Source organism: Nannobrachium achirus, assembly GCF_963921795.1.
Source record: "Nannobrachium achirus genome assembly, chromosome: 12".
Classification (NCBI taxonomy): Eukaryota; Metazoa; Chordata; class Actinopteri; order Myctophiformes; family Myctophidae; genus Nannobrachium; species Nannobrachium achirus.
In genome coordinates, this window is record NC_137832.1 from 44,637,159 (window position 1) to 44,659,309 (window position 22,151).

Below are 22,151 nucleotides of genomic sequence, written 5' to 3' on the forward strand. Positions count from 1 at the left end.
ATGCACTGGCAGAAGTGTGACAGAGGATTTTTATTTTTAAACCAAATCTTTTTTTAAACGTGGTCAATTAAATGAACTTAGCTGATTAGAAAATTACATCTTCCACAAAATTCTACATTCATTAAAACTCTGAACTCTGACTGGGGAGGGAGTCAGGGAGATAGGTGGTTTATTACTCTGAGTCTGAGTACAGACAGCAGAGCAGACTTAAGTTAGAGGCACAGACCAAACAAGAAGTATTAAGCCCCTATCATAGTCGGCACCGCGGTGGTAAGCTATCCACCGCGGTGTAGTCTTTTTAAGTCATAAAACTACAACATTACGTCATTACTCGCGGTGAAGAGCTTTCCACCGCGAGTCTCTCTCTGTTTTTACTTTCAGACAGATCGACCCATCACCCCGTTCACTGATTGGTCGATCTAGACCAGTCAGTCACAGTGATTGGACTTCACCGTGACTGACTATGATGGCCTCCACTTATTTTCTCACTTTAGGTGGATAGCTTTACACCTAAAATTTGCGGTGAATAGCCCTTCACCCTGGACTCTGATATAGAGGCTTTAGTCTTCAGCCAAAGTGAGTGACATTATAATGGAGAAGATTGGAGGATGAAATGTGAGAGAAAGGCGCCGTTCACAAACAGAAGGCGAGATGTCATGAGGGAGAGGTGGAGCGATGTGAAACACGTCACTCAACAGCAGGGGGATATTACACTGTAGAGTCACAGCAGATTCATGTAAACATGTTACACACGCGCGCACGCACGCGCACGCACGCACGCGCGCACATGCACACGCACACGCACACGCACACGCACACACACACACACACACACGCACACGCACACGCACATGCACATGCACACGCGCACGCGCACACACACACACACACACACACACACACACACACACACACACACACACCATTTGTGTTAATTTGATGTAACAAATGGCTATAGATTCCACATTCCATGTATTCATCACGCACGCACGCGCACGCACGCACACACGCGCGCGCGCGCGCGCACACACACACACACACACACACACACACACACACAATGTTCAATGCCACAAGACATCCCTCCAGAACAGGGGGGAGGGATGTCGGAGTTTATGGTAACGATGATGATGACGCCATGTCACCAAGCCAGGGGATAGCGGTGAGGTGGAGTGGGACACAGCGACACAGCCGCATTCCCTGAAGGTGCAATTAGCACCTGGGCACAGGAACAGCGCTAGACGTGGTTCCTCCCCTGGACCAGAACATTGTCTGAACTAATTAATAACTCCGCCGCATCACAGCATCTTCTTCAGCACAATAACAAGGCCAGCAAACAGTGGTGGCAGTGGGACCAACACAACGACGGGTGGGGTTGGTGTTGTGACACCACTGTGTGCACCTCATTAAACAGCAGTCTGGGAACATATAGAAATCAAAACATTGATGATTGTGAGTAGGGCTGCAACATTTGGCTAGTTTCTTAGCTAATTATTGTTGATGCGCTTTTTAAAATAGTCGAGAAGCGTTTGTAAGAACAAACGTTAAATGACCCTTTGTCAAGTCCTACCCGTGGTTGCGCCCCTCTTTGCACCCATTGGTTGCTGTCAAAAATCCTCTCTCTCCATCCAATACAATTGCAGTAACAGGTTTTTCAGTTGCTTTGTATTGATGGCAATCTTAAACTTGGTCTCAGTAAAAAAAAGGAGTGGTGCAGTATAGTGACTGGGCATGATGTTTTTAAATGTTTTAGCTAATTCAACATAAAACACAATAAGGTGGAAGTGGAACCAGGGCAAAACCAGGGTAGAACACGAGCCTAAGTCAGAATGTGGTCACTGGGTGACTTAGAGGAGTTCTGCCCAAACTTCAAAATGAGACTGGGTTGATTTATCAGTGGTGTTGGCCTACTGCAGGGCCGTGCAGAGAGCATTGAGAGGGCAGCTGCTCAAACCCCAGAAAAGGGCACATAAAGTATGCGCATGCGGAGCGCGCAAGTGGGGTGGTCTTTTTGTGGGGGTACGTTCTTGTGCCATTTCACACCAGAAATGTAGTACATTGGATGTCTTATGCTAATGGAGCAAGATGTCCCACAAAAACTTGGCCCATGTCATTGGACAGTAAAATAAGCAATAAGTTGTTATTACCATGTAAAAATGAAAACATTTCTCTTTGTAGCCTATTTATTGGCAATTATTCCAAGACTGGGAATGATGTCCAATAGGCTACAAAGAGAAATTAGTTATTATTTGTAGTTGCAAGGCTATCAAGGTGGGAGGGCACTTGACTTTGCATCAGGTTTTATTTGTTTTTTATTTTATTTTTGTATTTCATACATACACCTTACGGTGTTTTATGTTGAAATACAAAAATAAAATAAAACATATATATTTTTAAGTACACCAACATGCTCCTTCAATCAGAGTCGTTTGAACTTAAGCTGAAACATTGGGGAACCACTCAAGTCCTATTATATATTCTACTTTGTTGTACAGAGTTGTAGCATGGAGAAAATAACTGGTCTACAAGCTCATAACATGTTGCCTCGCTGGTGCTGTAATCAGCTATTTCTGTTGAAGAGTTGAGACGATTTGTAAACATTCTTTGAAAATGTTTGCCTATAATGACATTCCGAAAACAGGAACGCCGCCAGGTTGAAAGTAACTAGTAAAGTGCCTTGCACAATTACGACAACTGTTGTTGGGGCAGAAGTGAGCATCATTCAGTTTTCCTGTCCAGATGAAATGTCCCATACTGTATATTGTGCATTTTATACGGCATACTTACAGTACAGATCATGCGGAAATGAGGTCTGGTACTGTATGTTGATGCTGGGTTGAAATAAGTCTTGATCTCAGATCAGTTAACTCACCACAGTTCCAATAGTCAGGGAATTTTAATAAAACCCTGGGAATAAATTCCTTACCAAACAATTTCTTCACCAATGTGTTCGTAAAGGTGTCTAGTAACATATCTAACAAAGATTGAAATTCAACATCCCTAGCAAAATGTTTGACAGCTAGGGTAATTCTGGGTCTCATTCACTTACTATACACTGTACTATAAGGAAAAAGGGGAAAAGAAATCACTCCCAAAAATATGCTTTAAGTAGCATGTGAGGGGTCTAACTAGGGGTTTTTAATTATTCTGAATCCATTGCAAGCATTTGTTTTGCACGGAAAACATTCTTTGGGCCAAAATCAGACGCAAAAAAAACAATGGTTTAGTGATGAGTCATCTCTTTTCACAAGGTGTATGGGGTCCATTTTTGGCCCAAGGAATGTTTTTCGTGCAAAACAAATGCTTGCAATGGATTCAGAATAATTAAAAACACCTAGTTAGACCCCTCACATCCCACTTAAAGCATATTTTTGGGAGTGATTTCTTCCCTTATAGTACAGTGTATAGTAAGTGAATGAGAGCCAGAATTACCCTAGCTGTCAAACATTTTGCTAGGGATGTTGAATTTCAATCTTTGTTAGATATGTTACTAGACACCTTTACGAACACATTGGTGAAGAAATTGTTTGGTTAGGAATTTATTCCCAGATTTGACAGGTATTCTGCTAGTTTTCCCTGACTACAAAGACTCTTTCGGTGCAGTATACTGTATGTGTGCTTCCTAGCACAATTCAGTAACCTCATATTAAAACCATAAAGACACAAACAAATTGTCTACACTGTAAAAGTAGCTCATTTGAACTTGGAAGGCATTTTCATGGCCCCTGGGAGAGCCATAAACCTCATACTGTAGCTGCATTAATTTTCAATACATTGCACTCTCTGTGCTTTAGATGTGAATGAATATTTTATATCTCTTGGCCATAATCATACCACTGTCCTATATACTAGTTTCATGCACTTACAGTACTCTGTAAGTGCTCTCTAAGACTGTAGTCTTCTCAGATGGTCTAAATGTGTTCATACTGTATATAAATGTACTCACTAATTAAATTACACATCCCCAAAAGGGATGTTTCTAGGTATATACACCTTATATTTACTTGATATTGTTATATTGCTATTTGAAATTTACATTTAATTATGAAGGTTGTGCAAATCACAGAAGCTTTAAAGGAGTAGTTCACCCCCCAAATTACTTTTTTTCTATCGATTACTCACCCCATGGAGACTTAAATTCAGTATAATGATTTAGTTTTTGTCGCATTCCTAAGCCAATCATTTGTGGAGACTCATTGTAGGCCCATTGATTTCGGATGGAGACCCAAATGCATTTGGGTTTCCATCCGGAATCAATGGGAGTCAATTCTCTGTGGGGTGAGTAAACTCAAGTCTATTGGGGGTGAACTACTCCTTTAATGTAAAGGCATTTCACCCACTCTTGTGATATGATTTAAAGTTGTTCTTTCTTGCACAATTCTCTTGCTCGTCGTCAGGCCCGGATTTATATGACATGAGGCCCCTGGGCAAGGGGAAATAAAGAGGCCCTCATGCGCGCGCAAAAATTCCACCTCCGGTCCACCTGACCACACCGTGACCTCACCTCCGGACCGGCCCGTGCATAATCTGACTGTGCATTGGCTCATTGGAAGGGTCTAAAGCGGATACAGAATTGGAGTTTGCGTGCATGTGTGTAGCCTATGTGTGTGGAAAGTACCGGATACAGAGAGAGGGCGGGCTTTAGACTGCACTAAGCTTTCAGAGCAGCTACATGCAGTGCGGCCAGCAGAGCAGAAGCTCTCAATGTTATCAAACATATAATTTTCCGAATGTCTGTCTGAGTGAGTGTCTGTCTGTCTGTCTGTCTGTCTGTCTGTCTGTCTGTCTGTCTGTCTGAGTGTCTGTCACAGCGTTTCTCCTCAGTGGCTGGAGCAATTGATCTGAAATCGCATCACCATTAGCATATGAACACACCTGACATAACTGTGAAGCCCGTTTGTCACTTTCACAAATCATATGCTGTATATTAGCATTTTTATGGTGTATCTATATCTATTCTGCATCTAGCTTGAGGCATGTCTATTCTGCATCTAGCATGAGGCAACATGTTTAACCAGCTGTGTGTGTGTGTGTGTGTGTGTGTGTGTGTGTGTGTGTGTGTGTGTGTGTGTGTGTGTGTGTGTGTGTGTGTGTGTGTGTGTGTGTGTGTGTGTGTGTGTGTGCAGGCGGGTGGCGGGCTGGGGGTCGGTTGTCTGGCCCTGTTACAGATTTTGTCCAAAAATCATGCAGATCGGTACACAGTATCTCTGTAGCCATTAAACGAAACGGGTATTTCTTACATTGATGCTCCTACATATTATCATGCAAGCACCAGTTAAAGTTACTTTCCATCCCTCATATACTGTGTGCACAGTGCACAGTGCACATCTCATAACCCATCACCACATCATTTCGGAGCTCATATCTTTGAACGGGTAAGGGCTAGTTACCATAATAAAACAAAATGTACTGTAACTAAACACAAATATCACTTTATTTGAATTGCAATACTTTAAAATGTCATCATTAAATTAACTCATTCAGGGTCTTTTCAAAATGGCTTCCAAGTTCTACACAGCCTCCCTCTCCAATGACTTCCATGTAATTCATAGTGCACGGATCATGCATGCCCATGCCTAGATCATGCACCACGTGTGTGCACACTGTTCACAGCTTTCAAACAAAAAAATCTGAATGGAAATCCGTTCAGGCATTCATGAGCTAGCAGCCATTATATTTTCTTGAAATGTAAACAAACATGGCTGCCATGTTTGAAAGATGGGGTCGGTATGGGGGTTGAACATGGAATTTCGCGATTGCGATCATGCCTACTACATTTTTTGAAGAAAAAAAATTTTTTTTTTTTTTTTTTTGAGGCCCCCCTCCCCTGAGGCCCCCGGGCGTGTGCCCACCCTTGCCCTATGGTAAGTCCGGCCCTGCTCGTCGTTTCTAAAGACCAATATCAAAGAACTATATGACGATGGACGCACTAACGTGATATTTTCTTCCTGCAGGTCCGCTAGTGAGGAGGCTGCTGACTGGTAGCAAGGTCAACTGGGTGCTACGCCTGGAAGCTACATGAGTGTGGGCATATAACCTCCACTCCGCCTGTGTGTGTGTGTGTGTGTGTGTGTGTGTGTGTGTGTGTGTGTGTGTGTGTGTGTGTGTGTGTGTGTGTGTGTGTTTATGTGTGAGGGTGTTGTCTGCCCAGAAGACACCATGCTGTGGACATTGCTACTAGCACTGCTGGTGCTTTTTCTACTGCAGAGCCAGTTTTGCACTTGCATATGGGGTGCGCGGGCCAGGGCTCCCGGATCCTCGTCCCAGTCGGCCTCCTCTGAGACCACCCCGCAGCAGCGGCTGCCCGGTGCCATTATTATTGGCGTGCGAAAGGGCGGAACCAGAGCCCTGCTGGAAATGCTCAATCTCCACCCAGATGTGGAGGTGGCAAAGGCTGAGGTAAAAATACAAAGTTTGTCTGTCAGTAACCGATCACATATTAGCGACTTTAAGCTAGATGATTTTCAGGACGGCAACGCCAGGCGGACTACGGCTGCTATGACGTAATCGCTGTAGCGATCAAAATGGTTAAGCAAAGCCTCGGCGGTGACGGGTTCCCACCCCTTTCACTGAACACTTTGGTTCCCATGGCGACGCATACACGCAGCAGACGGAGTAGGCGCTACGTGGGAAGGGACCTTCTGCCGTAGTAGAGACGGCTGGGGCGACGGCAGGTTTATCTATCGAGCGCGGATCATTTCCGTTTACCGTTGTTATCTGCCGTTGCCGTAGCGTTGCTTAAGGTCGCTATTATCTCCACCTTAATACTCAAACCCATTTACATTTGCAAGGACATACTGTAATACTGTAAACTATAAAAGGCCTAGATTAGAACATTTTTGCACTCACAGTCATTGTCTCCACCAGCCGAAGGCTGAGGGAGAGTATGTTTTCCCCTCCGTCCGTCCGTGCGTCCGTCCGTCCGTCCGTCCGTGCGTCCGTCCGTCCGTCCGTCCGTCCGTGCGTCCGTCCGTGCGTGCGTCCTCGCAGTTTGTGAGCGCCTAATCTCTGTCGCTGTTGGCCCGGTCGCTGCCAAAGTGAGCACACACATTCCCTGGAAGCCAATCTAGAACCTCTGCCCTAAATTTTTCAAATGGGCCTTTTCTAGCGCCACCTAGTGGCCGATGTTCGCAAAACACATTTCTGTGCACTACTCTTACAGATTTTGTCCAAAAATCCTACAAATCGGTAGGCAGTATCTCGACAGTCATGTGATCGACACGGATCTGTCCGATTTTGCATATTCCATCCTGATTGGCTAAGATTGGCTTCCAAAGTTTGTGGGATCAAGCCGTTTTGAACAAAATGCCTCAAATCACAAACGCAAAGTGCAATTATCATGAAATCGCGCACACACGTTCCCACTAGGCCGAGGAAGAAATGCCACTTATTTTTTTTTAAATCAGCCTCATGGTGGCGCTATAACAGGCCGATTTGTGGTTTTACCTATAACTCCACCGATCAGTTTCAAACTTTGTAAGCGCACTCCCTAGAAGCTAAGGATAAACCTTTGCCCTGCATTTTTCACATAAGCCTTTTATAGCGCCACCTTTGGGCCGACTTATGTAAAACACATTTTTGGATATTACTCCTTGAGATTTTATCCAAAAATCACGCAAATCGGTACACAGCATCTCTATAGTCATGTGATCAAGTCCGATCCGTATGATATTTCATATGCCATCCTGATTGGCTAATATTAGCTTCCAAAGTTTGCAGGATTGCACCACCAGGACGCACAGTCTGGTGGAGACCTGTGCTCGGAAGAGCACTGCTTCTAGTTCAACTATGATTTCATAGGCTAATATAATAGTAGTATACACTTTTGTAACATGTACTGTAACTGATATGACAAATGTATGGATTTTAGATTTTGTGCGCTCTTTTCCTTTTGTCTTTACAAATCTCTGTCCGTCTCTCAGGTGCACTTCTTCAACGTGGAAGAGCACTTTCGGCGGGGGCTGGCGTGGTACCGAGCGCAGATGCCCTTCACCCTGCCTGGCCTGCTCACTGTGGAAAAGACTCCCGGCTACTTTACATCTCCCCAGGTCCCGGCACGGGTGTGGGACATGAACCCTGCCGTGCGCTTGCTCCTCATCGTCCGCGACCCAGCAGAAAGGCTGGTCTCCGACTACACCCAGGTCCTGCACAACCGCCTGAGCCGCCACAAGCCCTACCAGCCTCTGGAGGAGCTCCTACTCCGCAAGGGCCATGTGAACCCTGGGTACAAGGCGCTGCAGAGGAGCCTCTACCATCAGCACTTGGCGCGCTGGCTCGAGGTCTTCCCGCACGAGCAGATCCATGTGGTGGATGGTGATGCGCTGATCCGCGACCCCTTTCCCGAGCTGCGGAAGGCCGAGAGGTTCTTGGACCTGCCGCCCAGGATCAGCCCTGACAACTTCTACTTCAACACCACCAAGGGCTTCTACTGTCTGCTCTCTGCTGGCCATGACAAGTGCCTGGACGAATCCAAGGGCAGGCCCCACGCGCCCCTCAGCGCCCAGGCCTTTAAGAAGCTGTGTCACTACTTCAGGAAGCCCAACAAGCTCTTCTTTGAGATGACTGGGAGATCCTTCTCCTGGTGCTGAGTGACACATAGGCTTAGGAACAGAGACCAGAGACAGAGACCTGTGTGTGTTGTTGTTGTATTGTTGGGTAGATGGACACTAGCTTGATTAAAGCCTTGAACTTGAGGCCTTGAGCCTCCCTCGTTTCCAGCTACTTTCCCCAGACTTAAGCAGTGGGCATTGAGAATCACCAGGGTCACATAATCATATAGGCTGGATCCCAAGTCTCCTGCCTGATGTTTCCTCTATCCTCACTTTACCCGGGAGTTCACTCTGTGTCCCATTTTGATGGTCATGTCAAGTCTCTTATTCCTGCACCAAGGATTGAGGATTATGATATGAGCAAGCAAACCTGAGTTTATCCTTACAGGAAGACTTAACTAGCATGACGTTGCAGACCCCCCACCCCCCACACACAGCTGGCAATGTTGTTACACGTGTGTATCTTGGAGGGTGGCAATGTTAAACTGTAACGAGGCAAATTAAATTGTGGCATGTTCAGTGACCGTTCTTTCATTGCCATCAAGGAGCAGGTTTTTGTGTGTCTAGGACATTGCTACATGATGTTTCAGAGGAGAAGATGTGCGAGTTCTCTAGACATCATGCCTTAATTTCCACTCTCCTTGCTTTGTTTCCTCCGTGCATCCTCAGTGGGAAAGACTAAGACGGAAGGAAAGGATGCATGTGACGTGATGGAAACTAGAATTAATGATTGAGACCTGGGATGCAGCCATAGTCAGAGTATCATAATAATTCTGAAACACTGGAATAGCTTGTGAGGTTCTCTATACACCAGGTCAACACAACCCTTTTACTGTGACCACACTGGTGCCTGCTTGGATAAATATGTCCGGTCCTGAAGTACAAACTGCATTGACAAACAAAAGCCACAACACCTGTGCCATACACACATTTTGAGAACTGAAGAGGAACTGCATTTCATTTTTTTTTTTGTATGAGACTTTTAAAGAGGATGCACAGATTTAGAGGATAGGGTGGAATCAAATTGTTGCACTAAAGCCTGATTTAGCCATGACAAAAATAGCCATTGTCTATTTTTGCCGAAGAACACCGTCATATGATGGATTATACATTTGGCATAGAATGCTTATATTGCATACAAGGTCAATCAATGATAAGAGTCAATGCACTAAGTTACATTTGAATAGGAACTGGTTCTAAGCTTCAACTAATCATTGTTGTAAAAAGTTTGCTAGTTGATAATGTTTTATTGAATCATGAATGATGTTTACCTATTTTGTTACTATTATGCTAGATATTTCACTTTCAGACATTCAATAGAAATCTCTATTTTTGGTCTTTTGGAATTAGCTACTTTTGAAGACAATTGTTTTTACTTTGTTCTTTACTTTAAAGACTGCCAGTGTATTCGTAGTATGTTTTCTAAAATGTTCTCCTAATAAACGTGTACAGTTGTACAGTGTGAACATGCAACACGTGACTATATTTGGAACCCATTATCATTTTCAGTTCACAATATCAGCAATAACAAAGGATGCGCATATTGCACATTGTTTACTCCCTTAATTTTCAGTTAACATTCTTGTTTTTACAGCGCACACACTGTTGCGCTCTCTCTCTCAGCATATTCTCTGTTGATATCTACAGAACATGGTTTCTCAAAGTTTTGGTGATTGATGAAGAAGCCTGCATTGTATTGTATGGAGATTGGAGGGAAAGCATTTAACAAATGTAGCCATCTTCTATATCAACCACTTTCATTTGATAACTTCTCCACCAATGAATGGTGAACTAACAATTTTGTGAGATAATATGGCTAGAGTAAAGCATGTTAAATACTCACTGGACTTGAGTAAGGACAAAATTCTTACGCTATAATATTTATTTTCAAGTTGACTTATTGTGGGCCTGGGCCGCACAAAATGATTTCCACCATTGGCCCGCGGGCCGCACTTTGAGGAAGTGTTCCCTACATGAAAGATCAAAGCAGGCTGCATTTCTTTTCATCGTGGAGTCATATCCCCCATAGAACCACCTTCAGATTCACACCCACCCTCTGACAAATCACACATATGCCGGTCATCTGAAGGGCAAAGCTTTGTATTTGACTGACAGTCAGCAGGGTCTTTTTCTCTCCAGTGGGATACAGAATTTAAATCAGAATTAATTCTGACTCACACAACTCAGACGTCTCAATCCATGCTGTCCATTGAACTTACAATCTTGCACTTGAAGTCGCCCTGGGTTAGAGCATCTGCAGAGGCATTATTTCAGAACAAACTACAGGGTGGCAAGATCTGCTATTTTTCTAATGTTTTGCCATTTTCTGAAAAATTATAAATAATAATAACAATAACAAGAAAAATGTGCACCTTGGAGCACAGGTCTCCACCAGGCCAGGTAGTAGAAGTCAATCATGTTGAAATATGAAAAAAACGGACACGGCAATTTGAAGTATCACAGCAATTGGACCCTTCATTGAAGCATTTTGTTCAAAACAAGCAACTCCTGCAAACTTTAGATGCCAATCTTGGCCAATCAGGTTGGAATGTGATCCGTCAAGATCACATGACAATAGAGATAATGTACCAATGTGCGTGGTAAATGGTGCATTTATATAGTGCTTTTATCCAAAGGCGCTTTACACAGATTGTGCATTATGATATTCACCGATTCACACACATTCATACACCGATGGCGGAGGAAACCATGCAAGGCACCAATCTGCTCACCGGGAGCAACTAGGGGTTCAGAGTCTTGCTCAAGGACTCGAAATTAACTCAGGGGGAGCCCGGATTCAAACTGGGAACCCTTCGTGCTCTAATGACGGTTTCTCTACCCATGAGCTATGCCGCCCAGCGTGATATTTGTTGGCCTCCTGGTGGTATAACGATGTGAAGGCTTTGGGGCAGGTTCTGCTCTTGCCTCCAGGGAGTGTGTGCACAGTTTCAACGCAAAGGTGCCCGAGATTAACTGTACACAGATAGACAGACACATGGACAGAGGGACAGGGGCAGAATCATAGTCTCTACCATGCCTTTGGCCTGGCGGGCACCTAGTGGAGAGAAAAATTAGGAAAGGTAAGCTAAAAAGAATAGGATATTTAATTGCGGCCTATAAAAACACCTGTTTCCCCACTGACCTACCTCATCTTGTCTCAGCTCACCAGTGAGCTGAGACATACAGTCACTCGGGAGTTTGAGAGAGAGAGATAAGAATAAACAAATGATTCTTGCTCTTTGAAGATGAGAGGCAAGCCATGAATTTCATGTTCTCCCTCTGAAGACCATCGTGTTGTGGACAGGGTCCGATCCCATCCCATCCTGAGTGAATGTCATGCAATATAATCATACAAAATACATACAGTATTTACATGTCTTTCCAAATGAACTCAGAATGGTACTCGATGATACTTTTCACAATAGAACTTTACCCGCTGAAAGCACAAGACATCACATGACAGCCTGATTAGAGCTCAATGAAGATTCTTACCACCTTGCTGACAGTTTAATGTTTAAAAAGAACAACCTGATCCGATGAACAAAATCAGTAGCAAATGTAATCAAAGTGGGATCTTTAGGCAACAAGTCCGTTACAGAGTAATGCAGCTTACTTTTCAATGGATAGTGTGTGTAAGAGGAATAAGAAACAATGAATCTTAGATTGTGATAACAATATACTTCTATTCCAATCAAGGGTGCATCATTTAAGAGGTATGCCATATGCAAAGTTTGCCATAAAGGAGAGTGATCAGCAGCTGATATGGGGAACATAAAATGTTTCAGTTTTCGTCTGTATAATTGTCGCTTACCGTGACTTTGATTATCCATTTGATAAGAACTGTGGTAAAAAAAATCAATGCCCATAGCCTACAGCTTGACCAACTTTTGTTAGATTGCAACATCAGCAGCCTGGAATCTTAACACCGTTTATTTCATAGAATAATTCATTGGTATATTTACAAATTACCAATATTTTAAATATTGAGTAAAATGTTCAAAGGTTCAGTCCGGGCCCCTGGACTAATCAGAGTCACTGAGTTCCGTTGAAGAGTTAACTAAATACAGTGGTGTTTAAAAACCATATTGACAGGAAGGAGGAGAATATGGTGAAATCAGGCAGTGTGGGACGAGGGTGGGGCATTCTGGGTATGACATTTTTTGAGGGGCAGAGGGCCAAACTGAGGGGCCACGGCATGAAATTCCATCCCTGATTTGTGGGTAAAATATACACCGGGCGATCAAATGGTGTTAGTTTGTAGGTACTTAACATTATGTGAACATGGTGACAATGTTCCATCTCTAAATGCTTCATTGCTCAGGTCCACCAGCAGGTAAGGTCTGCATTTTCTAGCATGACAACTAATGTATGAGATAAACTGACCTCTAGTGGAGACTATGATCAACTTTGATGAGATAAGACTCCAGCCCTTTTAAAGGAGTAGTTCACCCCCAAAATGATTTTTTTTTTTCTATTTATTACTCATGCCATGGAGACTTGAGTTCAAAAATATTATTTTGCATTTGTCACATTCCTAAGACAAAAATGTGATTATAGTAAATGTACCCCCATTGATTCCAGATGGGGACCCGGATGCATGGCCCTGGTTGGGGACCCAAATGAATGGCAGTGAATGTGCGACAAAACAAAGCTAGAAACACCATGGATTAACATCTAGACCTACTGTACATACAGTATGAAACAGAGCTGCTACCTTTAAATGCATTTTGAGAAAAAATAATGCTGCTTTTTTCCCCCCTTTTTTAATTATTGTCTTATAATGCAAAAGATATTATTGAACTCAAGTCTCCATGGCATCAGTAATCAATAGGAAAAAAATACTACATTTATTTGAAAACTTTAGTTACTAGTTACTTTGAAGATTTTGATTATTATTCAAAAACATATACCCACTTCAACCCTATATACATTTTGGCCATTTGAAAGTAGCAGATCTACAAGCTCAAAATGCATCACAATGTGATACATTTTGAGCTTGTGGATCTGCTATTTTCAAAAGATTTGTATACATTTTAAAACGAAATGCAACGTTCTGCATAATTAAAAGTACTTTTACTTTTGGTACTTTAAGTAAATTTTGATGCAAATACTTTGGTACTTTTACTCAAGTACATTTTGAATTACAGACTTGTAGACTACTTGTCTATTATTGCAGTATTGATACTTTTACTTTGCCTAAGTAAAAAAGTGTGAGTACTTTTTCACCACGGAGGAGTAAGGACATGTCCCAGAGACATTTCTCTGAGTCTGCATATGAGATAAAGATAATGGTAGGCCAACATTATCTCATAGCATGATGAGCAGAGACAGGTCTGAGAATAAATCCTCCTTTCAATTATCACAGACAGCGTCAAAGCCATTGAAATGGTCTGACAAAGTGGTAAGCTTGCATTATATTTGAATAAATAGTATCATATAGATATAGAGTCATTTCAACAAGTGAAGTGCCAGGGCAGAACATTTAGCAAAAAGAGTCAGCAAGAGCATCATTATCCATCATACAAATGACCAATAATGGTGAGTGTGTGTGTGTGTGCTGTGTGTGTGTGTGTGTGGGGGGGGGGGGGCTACCACAGGAATCAATTCAAATTAACTTACATGTAACCACTACATGATCAGTTAAATTTAAACATGAATGGAAGCATTTTGTAACTTGCCTACAAGACAAACCCCCACTCAGTCTTCAAAGCGGAATTCCTAATCCAATCGTGAAATAATCTAATATTTGACAAAATCCCAACCCTAATAAACATAACTTCTAAATGTAATAGATAATCTTAAAGTGGACTCTTGATCTCTTTGATTGGATATACAATTTTGTGTAGCCCTTTGAACCGATCTGTAAATACCTAGCCTCTTCCAGTAAGCCAAGTGCATCCAATAATATAGACACCTTAATAGAGCTGTGGTTTGTAGAAGGGTCAATTAGGTTGAATCAGTCGTTTGAGTGCCCTGATTCAATGGTTATACACAGGATAAGGAACAGTGGCACTCAGATATTTTTCCTTAAACTGCTGATTTACCTGTTCAACTGGGTTTAAATTAAATTACATTTAAAGGATGATGAATACAGAACAAAGATTTGTATGGCAGACCATCTGTGTAATCAAAGTCAAATAGTGCAAGGACTTTGTTCAACAACCACTATAGAAAGACTGAATGGTAATGCCATTGTGAATAGCACTGGCACCCTCTGCTGGCACTCCACAATATTAACACAAACACAAGGTCAAAGCTTGAGTTTGTAGTGTTTACAAACATGAGTGCAGTAGATATTTAAAACATTTCATAAAGAATAGTTTACAAAAAGAAGCGACCCTAGCTGTAAATATTCAGCATTATATTAGTCAGTCCCTCCAGCATTTGTGCCTCATGCCAACTACTTGAAATCTGTTGCTTCAGTATCAAATACTTAACCCATTTAGGCCTAGAATTGTTGACTGCTTTAACCAGTGAAAAATAGCAGATATACAAGCTCACAGCGCGGAACCGAGTGCCGCGCTGCGAGCGTGTAGATCTGCTATTTTATATATATATATGTATTTTCAAAGCGAACGTTTGTAACTCAAATTTTGCTTCTGGGTGGTCCCTGGAACTAGATATTTTGAAATGGGGGTATGTGGCCAAATAAATATCATTTTGGGGTCCTTCACATGAAAAATTATGAGAACCACTGACATAGTAGTCTCTCGAGAACAGACTAACTGAGCTCCATTAAGTGAAAAGGACCTTTTCTTTGACGATGGCTGGCCAGATTGCTGACATAGAAACATTGGGTTTTTCAAAAAATCTTAGAAAGATTCAAAAGACACACTTATAGAATCGGGTCAAAATTCAAATTTTCAAGATTTTTCAAAAATAGCAGATCTACAAGCTCGCAGCGCGGCACTGTGAGCTTGTATATCTGCTATTTTTTTTTATATTTAAACTTAAAGCATAAAATATTGCGTCATATTGTGTTCAGGCCTAAATGGACATGGTACATTCATGTCTACTTGTGAACCAAAACCCTGTATATTTAACTGAATAAGGTTTGTTTAGGCTAATAAAATATAGGTCCCACATGGTTGATGCATTTGTGACTCAGGTAGCTTTTAACCATTGATTTAACCTCTCCAACTTTGGGGGTCAAACGTTGAGAATTGAATTGACCATTTCATCCACAGTAGCGCCAATACAACAGCATCAGACGGCCTACTATGGAACGCCATAAGTACAGCATCATTGACATTGCATCATTATATTGCAATAAAGTAGTTACATATTTGCACGTGTGAACTACAATAGCTCCAACTGGAAATAATTTCTGACGCATCTACAAAATGTAGCACTCGTTCATCCTCAACATGAAACCTGTGGATTAATTCTGAAACACTAGTTACCAAGAAGCCATCTTCCAGCTTAGTTATGAAAAATGGGAACCAAGATTTCCTTTTCTATAAATAAGAGATTTAGTCAAATTTGTCATAGGTACTGTACATTGCCTTGTGGTTAGTGTCTAAACCAGAGATTGGGTTACAGATTATAAAAACGGGACCCAATGACTGCTTGGCATTCAGTTTGGGTATCAGTTGCTGTGACACAATGGCATATCCTGTACATCATGGGTGGCTATCAGTTGCTGTGACACAATGGCATATCCTGGTGGTATACCTGTACATCATGGGATACACTTATGGATCACATAGATCCCAAGAGGCCATTTAGGCCTAATTTTACTGTGTACACTGCACCTTTATGGAATTGTACATATTAGCATGTGTACATTGCAATGTAGATGCAGAAACGTGTTCTGTGGCCCTAATGCCAAGCATTTCACTTTTAACAATTCTAAAATCTAGATTTTAAACTGACAGCAGCACACAATTATGTGTGATAGGGAGAGTAACATTTTCACAGAGATAGAAAATCTTTTGACTCATCCCCTATAGAACACCATATTAAGAACCATGGACAGTCAGCATTAACTATTATTCATAATTTGATTTACTAATGTCAAATCCTATCGCTGTATTCATGTTTCTGTCAGCTGAAAACACCAAGGAAATAACCACAAGGACGTTTTTTCTTTTTCTTATAAAAATGGTTTTAACAATTCCATTTTTTCAATATAAAACATTACAGAATCCCAGGCCAATCAAACAAATTCACTGTCACCATTTGACAAAATTATAAACTCCCCAGTCAGACGTTCTACGATAACATACAAAGGTATTTTTTTCTTCCTTTATGGGTTTTCAACTTTTTTCACTAGCTATGGGAAAATATTACAATAACACAAAGCCTAATAACAATCACTCTTCGTTAGCTATAATAATAATAAAAAAAGAACGAATGTGAACTCCTGATCTGGTCCGAGCCCAAGCACCCACATTTCTGGTCAACATGGCATCTATGCAGTCTTCTGCTGGCCCTTCTTCCCAATGAGGGACTTATGGATGTGTGGAATCACACCTGCAAAACAGCAACAAGGACATTTCAATGTGATGCTCATGCTCATCTTCTTCTCTTCAAATTGGTTCTGAAAAACGTTTTTCAGAACCAATTTGAAGAGAATAAGATGCATGTCTGTCTGTGTGGTATAACTACTACTTGTGAGGATTGTACACCAAATTAAAAAATTAAAATGGCAGTGGGTAATAAACATCTCCCATCAAGGTAAACAGTGAATTCTTGATCTTTGCGTTTGATCTCACCTCCTCCAGCGATGGTGGCCTTGATGAGGGAGTCCAACTCCTCGTCACCACGGATGGCCAGCTGCAAGTGACGGGGAGTGATACGCTTCACCTTCAGATCTTTGGAGGCATTGCCCGCCAACTCTAATACCTGGGACAGAAAGAAAAGACCATGACGAATCCAAAGTATAAACCCTTAGCCTTAGGTATCTACATCAACCCTTGGGTATCTACATCAACAATCACAATGCATATGGCATTCAATAACATGGGGTATGGCAGCCACTTACTTCAGCGGTGAGGTACTCAAGGATGGCTGCACTATAAACAGCTGCTGTTGCTCCTACACGGCCATGACTTGTTGTGCGGGTCTTCAAGTGCCTGTGGATACGACCCACTGGGAACTGGTAGGTAAAATAGAAGGAGCATGTGATTATGAGAAAGAAAAATAGCTAGTACTCCCAATTACTTAAATGTGCAGTATTAAAAGTTCTGACAGTCGCTTAGGGAGTGTTACTTTTTTTTTTATATGTTTATTAAATTTTTAAACATACATTATTAAGACAACAACAACACTATACAAGAAAAGGAAAAAGAGACAAACAAACTAGAACAAAACCAAAAGAATACTTGTTAGGAGATAGATTTGACATGACAAAAACTGTACATAGGGATGGGACGATAATCGTTATTGTGATAAAAAAAAAACACAATAGCATTGTGTAGATTAGTTTTAATATATCGTTAAATTGTCCTTTAGTCATACACTAGAATGAATTATAGCTTTTCAGTTGAAAATTATGTACCACTTGAACTCTAATAAAAACGATCTCTAAAGAGCACATTTGCTAGACACCATTTCATTCCACACAAATCGGTTCACCAAAAACTGCAGTTTAAGTTTTAAGCACATGTTTATTATCGTGATAATAGTTAATCGCTGTTATGTTTGCCACAATAATCATGACATCATCCCATCCCCAATTGTAAACACAGGCAAAAGCGATCAATCGTACTAGAGGTGCAAAAAAATAAAGCAGACAACTCTTACCTGCAGTCCAGCCCTCTGGGAGCGGGACACTGCTTTTGCCTTGGCCTTGCCACTGTCTTTTCCTGCCTTGCCACCAGCCTGCAAGCAGATGAATGCATAAACTTACAAAACAGCACCAGAAAATACAAAGCCACACACATCAGTCATAAAATGTTCTTGCCATTAAATATCTCCAAAGTTCTCACCAATCTATAGTAATGGTCTACTCCACAACACATTGGATCCTAATATTGAACCCTTTACTCCACTAGAGTTATTTGAAAACGTTAGTACTAGTCATTTTGTAGATTTAAAAATTCAAAACATACAGTACCCACTTCATCCCTATAATCACATTTTGCCCATTTGAAAATAGCAGATCCACGAGCTTGTAGATCTGCCATTTTCAAAAGATTGTTATACATTTGGAAGCTTGAATGGGACGTTCGGCATAACGAGTACTTTTACTCTTGGTACTTTAAGCCCATTGAGATGCCAATACCTTTACTCAAGTACAATTTGAATTCCGGGTTGCTTGTCACTTGTAACAGTACTCCTGTATTGCAGTATTGATACTTTTACTTGAGTAAACATTTAGAGTACTTTTTCCACCACTTGCTAACTGGTGAGGTTACAAGTCAACTCAAACGCAAGCAGGTCAAAGACAGATTTAATTCCCCCACGGTACGGCTTTTCCCGCCATTCAACATTTAGTAGCAGGTGGAAGGATCCTAGTACAGTAGTAGGCTAATGTTACACTGTCTGAAATTAAATGCCAACCAAAAGTTAGGATCTACACGGAGTAATCGAACCGTCGAGCTGAAAACATGAACATACAGCTGTTAAAAACCGCCAACGGAGGCTTTGATGTCAGCCAAGGAATCAACTTGTCTTTAACCAAGTCTCACACATCCCATGAGCTTCCTGGAGATATTCTAGTTTTAAAAACAACCTACGTGAAGCAACACGCGATATCATCAGCATTGGCATAATTAACACAAGCGGCAACTCGTCGACCGACGTTCTGCCGAATAAACACGGCTAAAAAACGCCGATCTAAAGGCTCGCTACACGTCGCGAACGAAACCCGTTTTGAGCTTATAGCTCTACCATTATGGGCGCGCGAGACCGTAGCACGACGAAGCATAGCGAGGCTGTACGTACGCTAACCCGCATTAGCCATTGCTACCAGGCTAGCTAACACTAGTATGGCTATTGCAAACCCATTATTACAAACACACACGGTTTATGAATGCGGAATGTGTGTGTGAGTGCGGTTGCAAATATTATCTCCAGAACAGAACAGTCCCGTCTCTCTGGTAGTTAAGCCGCCGCAAGCGTCAACTTGCCGGGTAGAAAAACGGCGACCCACTGAGCCAACGTTAGCTGCTAACAGGCTAGCCACCGTCGGCTAGCGCTTTAGCCGACGGTGGTTAGCCTGTTAGCAGCTAACCATTTTAGCAACGCTCGTTCGGTATTTAAGTCAAAACGCTGCACCGTTCAAACGGCTTCTTAACCAAACACATTTGTAGTTCAGTTGAGAGGAACATATATATACAAAAATGTTTCATATATAACCATGCATGACTGCAACGCGACGTGCAATAAATAACAGCAAATAAATGATTTAAAATCCGTACCATTTTCCGTTGTGTGTTTGATTGTAGAGTAAAAAAAAGAGAACCGTTCAAGTCAAAGCTCGTAATGCAAAAAAAAAAGAAACTCTGGCTCTAGGAAAAGGCAGAGAAACAATAAGCCTCCTTGGTTTCGTTAAAATGTACTTGCGCGTGGTGGTGCGACCCCTCGCGGGTGAAAATAAATGAGCCAATCGGGCGGCGGGTTGTTACTTCGAATCGCCCTTTCGACCAATCGCCGCGCGTCTTCTATCTTCACTGAGCGCTCGAGCCGTTTCTCCCCCATCCCCCACACACACACACACACACACACACACACACACACACTCCTCCCTCCGCCAAGAGCAGCCTTTGCGCACGAGACCAACAAGTAGGCGGGACCAGTGGTGTGTAAAGTAACGAAGTACATTTACTCAAGCATTGATTGATTGATTGATGAATGAATAGAAAAAAGTACAGTTTCATGACAGTACAAATCACTGGTACAAGGTCAACTAAAAGGAGATCCTAGAAAGCCGAGGCTTATTTCCACAGGAACCACACTTTAAGTATCTCATATAACATTGAAAGACAGACAAAACATTGAAGTATTGTAGGCCTACAATGTTGAGGTATTTGTACTTTACTTGATTGATTGATTGATTGATTGAAGACTTTATTAGAAGTTTGCATAGGAAAAGGTACAGTTTCATGACGGTACAGTTCACTGGTACAAGGTCTATTATAATGAGATCCTAGAAAAGACTAAGCTTATTTCCATAGGAAACCATTGAATGACAGACGGATAGAACACAGTATGCAGCAGTAGATATAGTCAGGAAAAAAAGGGGGGGGGGGGAGGGAGATAAAAACATATAGGTAAATACAAAGAAGGGTCAGGGGAGGATAGGGCTATGGAGTATTTCCAATCTCCAATACTTTTACTTCTACTCCACTTGATCTCCGATCCAAATATTGTACTTTTAACTCCGTTACATTAATTTGAAAACTTTAGTTACTGGTTAATTAATTGGAAGATTTTGATTATTATTACAAAACACATTTACCACTTCAATATACATGGGTGGGTGACGTGACGTAACGTTTTCGCTGTCCTCGGTGTCAAACATGTATAAATAAAAAATATATTTGTCAAAAACCTTCTGAATATTGTGCAGGCTTTATGTGAACTTACTCAAGATTAAAACATTTCATTCCTCATTTCTTCAGAATTTTCAACCAAACATGGCAAAACTCATATGGTGTGACTGTCCTGACCTTGTTTCTCAAAGTGGGAACTTGAATAAAACTAAGAAAAAGAATTGCTAAAAATCATTTGAAAATGAATTTAGGCTAAAAAAATGTCTATTTGTGAGCCTATATCTTTTCAAAGTCAAAGCATAATGTTTTCAGTCATTTCTGATCAAAAACATTTTGTCCCCCAAACCAAAATCATTTGGTTTGACACTAGTTTGGACAAATTAAACAGGCAATTATTTGGACACCTATTGGCTAGAGAGGTCCTTCTTCTGTAAGGCTATTCAGCACTCCCAGCACAACTGCAAGACAGGTGTCTGAGGTGAGTTATGATTTTAACATTTTCATGAAATGCCATCTTGTTGAAACTTTGACAAACTCACCACTTTGGATGTCTGTTGGTGTGACACCTTTTCATTAAAAAAAGCTTAAGTTATTTGAAGTTTTGGTCATATTTCCATGTAGATCTAGGTTGCTTTGTTATAGCTAGCATGCTGTTAGCATGCTAATGTGTACATAGTAGCCTCAAGGTAAACCTAAATGCAGAAAACGTAATATGGTGTGACACTTAATCATAATGGTGTGACATGTCTGCTTGTCACGCCATATGACTTGATTGTCACACCATATGATTTATACTGTATTTAACTACAGATATAACAATAAATAACAAAGTTCCATGTTTCTTTTGTACATTTAAACATTTGTTTTAAACATTTTTACATAAAATGTAATTTAGCTTCATTCAGTGATACTTCAAATTCATCAGACAGAGCAGAAACCCCTTCACAGAAACCTTAACATATTGTTTCAATCTAAACAATATTTTCTCTTTGTCTTAAACTATACATTCCATTTTCTTTTGTCAGCTGGAAAATGACAAGTGCTGAGAGAACGAGAAAGTACAGGGAGAAACTAAACAATGACCCAGCAAGGAGAGAGGAGCCAAAGGGGCGAGACTGCATTTTCTACGAAGAGCAGGAGGTTGTCTGTGGCATAGCAGAAC

General features: G+C 41.5%; 2 protein-coding genes across 2 annotated transcripts in view; one reads left to right on the forward strand and one right to left on the reverse strand.

Moving 5' to 3' along the window:
• LOC308295609 (heparan sulfate glucosamine 3-O-sulfotransferase 1-like) overlaps positions 1 to 8,588 on the forward strand; it is a gene marked incomplete at both ends in the record, with an annotated part of 19,964 nt that extends 11,376 nt beyond the window's left edge. The window contains 2 exons of the mRNA XM_080738659.1: positions 6,208 to 6,399; positions 7,923 to 8,588. Coding sequence (XP_080594785.1) covers positions 6,208 to 6,399; positions 7,923 to 8,588 — 858 coding nt within the window. The remainder of the gene's footprint in view (positions 1 to 6,207; positions 6,400 to 7,922) is intronic.
• An 8,045-nt stretch (positions 8,589 to 16,633) lies between these two features.
• h2az2a (H2A.Z variant histone 2a) lies at positions 16,634 to 20,073 on the reverse strand. The gene is made up of 5 exons (XM_080739260.1): positions 19,916 to 20,073; positions 18,297 to 18,374; positions 17,536 to 17,649; positions 17,267 to 17,396; positions 16,634 to 17,024 (listed from the first exon to the last, which is right to left on the reverse strand). Exons 1-5 carry the CDS (start codon positions 19,916 to 19,918, stop codon positions 16,963 to 16,965), a joined length of 387 nt encoding a protein of 128 aa, XP_080595386.1. The 5' UTR covers positions 19,919 to 20,073; the 3' UTR covers positions 16,634 to 16,962.
• Positions 20,074 to 22,151: the final 2,078 nt, after the last annotated feature.

Bases quoted from the DNA above. Each gene is read 5' to 3' on its own strand.
- h2az2a (XM_080739260.1), bottom strand. The intron at 17,650-18,296 runs GTAAGAGTTGTC...TTTACCTACCAG, and splicing joins CCCAGAGGGCTGGACTGCAG to TTCCCAGTGGGTCGTATCCA. The intron at 17,397-17,535 runs GTAAGTGGCTGC...TTTCTGTCCCAG, and splicing joins TTGAGTACCTCACCGCTGAA to GTATTAGAGTTGGCGGGCAA.